Source organism: Lontra canadensis, unplaced genomic scaffold (assembly GCF_010015895.1).
Source record: "Lontra canadensis isolate GAN:19392208 unplaced genomic scaffold, GSC_riverotter_1.0 scaffold24, whole genome shotgun sequence".
Classification (NCBI taxonomy): domain Eukaryota; kingdom Metazoa; phylum Chordata; class Mammalia; order Carnivora; family Mustelidae; genus Lontra; species Lontra canadensis.
In genome coordinates this window covers 13,717,776-13,722,633 of record NW_022631018.1, presented here as the reverse complement: position 1 = coordinate 13,722,633, position 4,858 = coordinate 13,717,776, and the positions used below count along the sequence as shown (strand labels likewise).

The window sequence follows — 4,858 nt, the reverse complement described above, 5'->3', positions numbered from 1 at the left end:
TTCAGAGTAGAAATTAATGTGGTTTGGAATAATCTAAATAATCTTTTTTTTTTTTTTTTAAGATTCTATTTATTTATTTGACAGGCAGAGATCACAAGTAGGCAGAGAGGCAGGCAGAGAGAGAGGAAGCAGGCTCCCTGCTGAGCAGAGAGTCCGATGTGGGGCTCCATCCCAGGACCCTGAGATCATGACCTGAGCCGAAGGCAGAGGCTTTAACTTACTGAGCCATCCAGGCGCCCCTAAATAATCATTTCTTAATAAGTCATTGGAAAGACTAACCCCAGTCTTTAATTTTTAAAAACATATATTATTTCAGATGCAAGAATTTAAGAATTGTTGTAGGCACCGGGGATACAGGGACAAATGAAGTGTTTCCTGTCCTTGAGAGCTTACAGTACAAGCAAATATACAAAGTCATTGCAAATCAATGAAGAGGCTCTAGAATGTGAGTTCTGGACTCATGCGAGGAAAAGCTTGACCTGGAAAGCTTCAAGGAGCAGGTGACCTTCAAGGAGGTCACTGACAACTGGGAGGGAGCCGCCCCAGTGTCTGTGGGAGGGTGAACGTTAGGGCAGGGAGAGGGGTGGGGGAGGGCATTCCAGAAAAAGGAAACTGCAAACAGCCTATGAGAAGGCACAGTGAGTGAGAAGTCAACCGGAGCCCAAAGCTGAGGTTTTCCTACGTTTATTTCAAAGCCCTTCATTATCTATATGCAAAGAGGGCGTCTTTAAAAACAAACTACCAGACTATAATGACTACGAAATTTAAATATTATGTCAATGCTAAAGATTACTTTCCTATATTCTGGGAAGTCCAGAATTTACTGTAAACAACCGTATTCGTTTTATGTAAGTACCTATTTTCTAACAGAAGCCATTTTGTGATGATTCAATAGTTTCTCATCAGTTTAAAAAAGAGAATGCTGGTCACAGCACCAAACAGTACATTCTATAGAAAAATGTTATTTTAATTAAGAACAGTTTGCTTCCGGGTTTACTAAGAAATTACAGGACCGGAATAAAAGGAGCAGGTTAAAATCATCACATACTAGTACCTTGTACTCTGAACGCTTCAACATTTAGTTAACAGTTCATACATTTTCACATAATGTCCTTTAAACTAATAGGCAAACACTTAAAAATCATCCAAGATTAGCTTCAAAATCGTGTATTCGTTTGAACCACGTAATTCAAGAAAATCATTAAAAACAAAACAAAACAAAACAAAACAAAACATTCTAGCAGAATGAGCTGATCCTTAAACCAGGACAAAAATGGAACATCCTGCGACAGCTGCGAAGCTTCAGAAACGCGGCAGGTACAACTTCTCAGTAGTAACCTTAGCTGGAGGTCACGTCCAACCTCACGAGCTAGGACATTTCACGTCGGGGTCGAGGCGGCCCGGTGGGCCCGTCTCCGTTGCCATGAGAACCTTCCAGTCTGTGTCAGCCACTGCCGCCTTGGCGACGCCGCGGTTGTTCCGCCGGCCGGGCTCGGGGTGCCGGCTGGGATGCCCCCCGAGCCCGCCCGGGGTCCCGGCCCTCGGGGCAGCCGCGAGGTCCGCCCCCGGCTCTCCGGCCGCGCTTCCAAACCCGTCGTACCCACGGGCGGGGAGGGAGCCGGGCCTGCGGGGCCCTTGGCTCGCTCACTCCCTCGACCGCCCCCCCCCCCCCCCCCCCCCCCCCCCCCCCCCCCCCCCGGCCGGAGAGGACCGCGGGAGAGGGGCGGAAGGGGTGGGGGCGCGCGCGGGGGGGCGCGGGAGCGGGAGGGAGAGGGGCGCGCGCTACGAGCCTCCCCCCGCCCCCGCCTCGGGGTCTCCCGCCCTCGGGGTTCGGAGCCGCCGGTGCCTCAGGCCAGACTCGCGCGAGGGCTAGAAGGGGCAAGGACGCCACGACCTAGGGTGACGCCAGGCATCTCCCGGGCGACGGCTCCGCAGCAAGATGGCGGACGATAAAGAAAGGGAAGGCACAGGTAAGACCCGGGCCCGCACCGGGACGCGCCGGGCGGGGTGGGCCGCCCTCCAGCGGAGTCGGCCCCGCGGGGAGAAGCCCCACAGGGCAGGGGGCCACGGACGCGCCCTGCAGCCGGGCGCCCGCAGCCTCCCTGCCGCCGCCTGAGCCCCGCCCCGTCCTCCTCCCTCCCTCCTCCCGTCCCCTCCTTCCTCCCCCGTCCCCCCCTTCCCGCTCCTCCTCCCCCACCGCCTCCCTCCCCGGGAGCTCCGAGCCGCGGCTCCGGCGCGCGAGGCCGATAATGGCGTCCTTGTTCGCCGCCGCCGCCGGCACCCCGCCTCCACAGTCTCGCCCCGGCCTCTGTGCCGCAGGCGCCACGCCAGCGGCTGCCGGGCTGCGGGCACCCGGGGAGGCCCCGGGGAGGCCCGGCTCTGGCCGCCCGCGCCCGGCGGACCCTCGGGCCGCACGACAGCCCCGCCCGGCGGGAACGCGCTCGCCGCCTCCATTTTGCCTGCTCCGTGGGGACGTGAGGGGGACGTGGGGGGACGGCCCTTCGGGCTCGCGGGCGCCCCCTCCGCGGCTGCGGCCTCCGAAGCGCGCGCCCGTAGGGGGCGGGTCGGAGCAGCGGCGCGCGGCAGCGTGAGGAGGGCGGGAGAGCTGCCCGCAGGCGGCGGCGCTGGGCGGCGGGCGCGCGGGCGGAACCCTGGGTGTCCACGTTGCGCGGCGACCCTTGACGTTGTGTCGGCGCCAGCCCGAGTCCCGGCCCCTATCTCGGTTGCTCCAAGGGAACAGCCTGTGCGTGTGTGCCCACGGGCACACTCCTGGCAAAACCCCGTCCACCCGTCGAGGTCAACATCTTGGAAATGAAATTACAGTTCGTCCTTGTTTCCTGGCTGGGGAGCTGCAAACACCGTGTCCCGTGTCCCTTCCCTCAGCCTGCGGCCAAGTGTCATCAGGTTCACATTTACAAGTGCAGAAACCGGCCCTGAGGTAGTCAGTCACTCATGTGGCTAAAATCACAGAAAATCGGCGGAGAAACCGTGGAAACTGGGCCGAAGATCTGCCTGCCTGTGGATAAGAGGAATACGATTTGGTTTATTTTTAGGACTGTTAAGTCTGAAGACTCGGAAGTGTGTTCTAGATGTTACCTTTACGAAGATGGCCTCATTTTTTACTGTGCTGCTTTAAAAGTAAAAGGTACATCCGAAGGAAGTGATTACTTTTTTTTTTTTTAAAGACTGATTTTAAAGGGTTTTATTTTTATTTTTTGGAGTTTATTTATTTTTTGTTTTTTTAAGTAGTTCCTACACCCAGTGTGGGGCTCGAACTCCCCGACAGGAGATCAAGAGTCACATGCTCTTCCGACTAAGCCAGCCAGGTGCCGCTTTAAGACACATTTTTAAAAACTGCCCCAGAAAAAACAAATGATTTCGTCGTCATTATTATTTATAAAAAAGTGGAACAAGATAAATGAACACGTTAATTATGGATATTTATTATTTTAAGGTTGATTAGGTCAGCACGAGAACGCACTGGATCGTGTCTCAAATCCAATTTTTTCTTTACTTTCTTAAAAAAAAAGCTTTCCTGATGTTTCACTTTTCAGAAATACTTTTCTATTTAGAATAAATCCAGAGGAAGAAACAGTTCTGTCCATAACTATAGAAGTAATGACAAAGGCTGGATGTCATTCATTCTGTTCACATATGTTGAATGCCTGCGGAGGGTGTTTTCCTTAGGTGAGGATTTTGAAGGAAAAAAACTTGACTTTCAAGAAAGGTGAGATCAGGGCACTGGGTGGCTCAGTTGGTCACGCCGCTGCCTTAGGCTCAGGTCATTGTCCCAGGGTCCTGGGATCCGGTCCCATGTGAGGCTCCCCGCTCAGCAGAGAGCCTGCTTTTTCCCGTTCCTCTGCCTCTCTCTGCGGCTCTGCCTACTTGTGCTCTCTGTCTGCTGTCAAATAAATAAATAAGATCTTAAAAAAAAAAAAAAAGGTGAGATCAGTAAAGGAGATAAGACATCGGTGGAGGGGAGAGAGCAGTTAGCTGGGCTGAGCAGCCTGTGTGCCAGACCTGGTCCCGGGTGTGTCATATCCCGTCCTGGTCTGCGGACAGCAGCCTGAGCATCCCCGGGGGTTTACCAGAAATGAAGAATCGCAGTCCCTGCCCCTAACCTGCTGAATCAGTCTGCATTTTAGCAGATCTGTAGGGGATCAGAATGTATATTAAAGGTTGAGAACCAGTGTTACATGGTATATCTTATTTATGCTTAACAGTTTTACAGGTTGATTGTAATTGCATCTGGTAGGACATGATGAAATGACGCCATGTTGCCTGAGGGTAAACTAGCAACTCATTTGGCAGTTATCATCTTTGGACATAACTGCACACCTGTATTTGATTCTCAGCTCTGAAGGTTGAGAAATTACATCTCACCAGCAATCATAATTGATCAAGGCTTTGGGGTTTCACTCAAGCTAATTAATTAATTTTAAATTCAGTAGGGGTATGCTGATACTTTAACCAGAAAGCTGATCTCAGCAAGGTAGTATTTTGTTTTATGAGTATTAAGCTTTTGGGGAGGGTGAATTTATATTTCAAAGGGTCCTTGATGAGCGTGGAATCACACAAAAGAAAGGATAGTTTTGGAGCATATATCCAGTACCCTGTTAGCTTTAAGAGGAAAGGACCATTTAAAAAAAAAAAAATTACTGGGGCACCTGGGTGGCTCAGTTGGTTAAGCCTCTGCCTTCAGCTCGGGTCATGATCCCAGGGTTCTGGGATCGAGCCCCATCGGGCTCTCTGCTCAGCAGCGAGCCTGCTTCCCCCTCCCTCTCTGCCTGCTTCTCTGCCTACTTGTGATCTCTGTCTGTCAGATAAATAAATAAAATCTTAAAAAAAAAAAAAACTA

General features: G+C 52.2%; 1 protein-coding gene across 1 annotated transcript in view; it reads left to right on the top strand.

Moving 5' to 3' along the window:
- Nucleotides 1–1,762: 1,762 nt before the first annotated feature.
- The window catches only part of EFCAB2 (EF-hand calcium binding domain 2), a 107,771-nt gene continuing 104,675 nt past the window's right edge, over nt 1,763–4,858 (top strand). Inside the window, exon 1 of the mRNA XM_032862878.1 lies at nt 1,763–1,970. Within this exon, the coding sequence (XP_032718769.1) occupies nt 1,940–1,970 (31 nt within the window). The 5' untranslated portion in view covers nt 1,763–1,939. The remainder of the gene's footprint in view (nt 1,971–4,858) is intronic.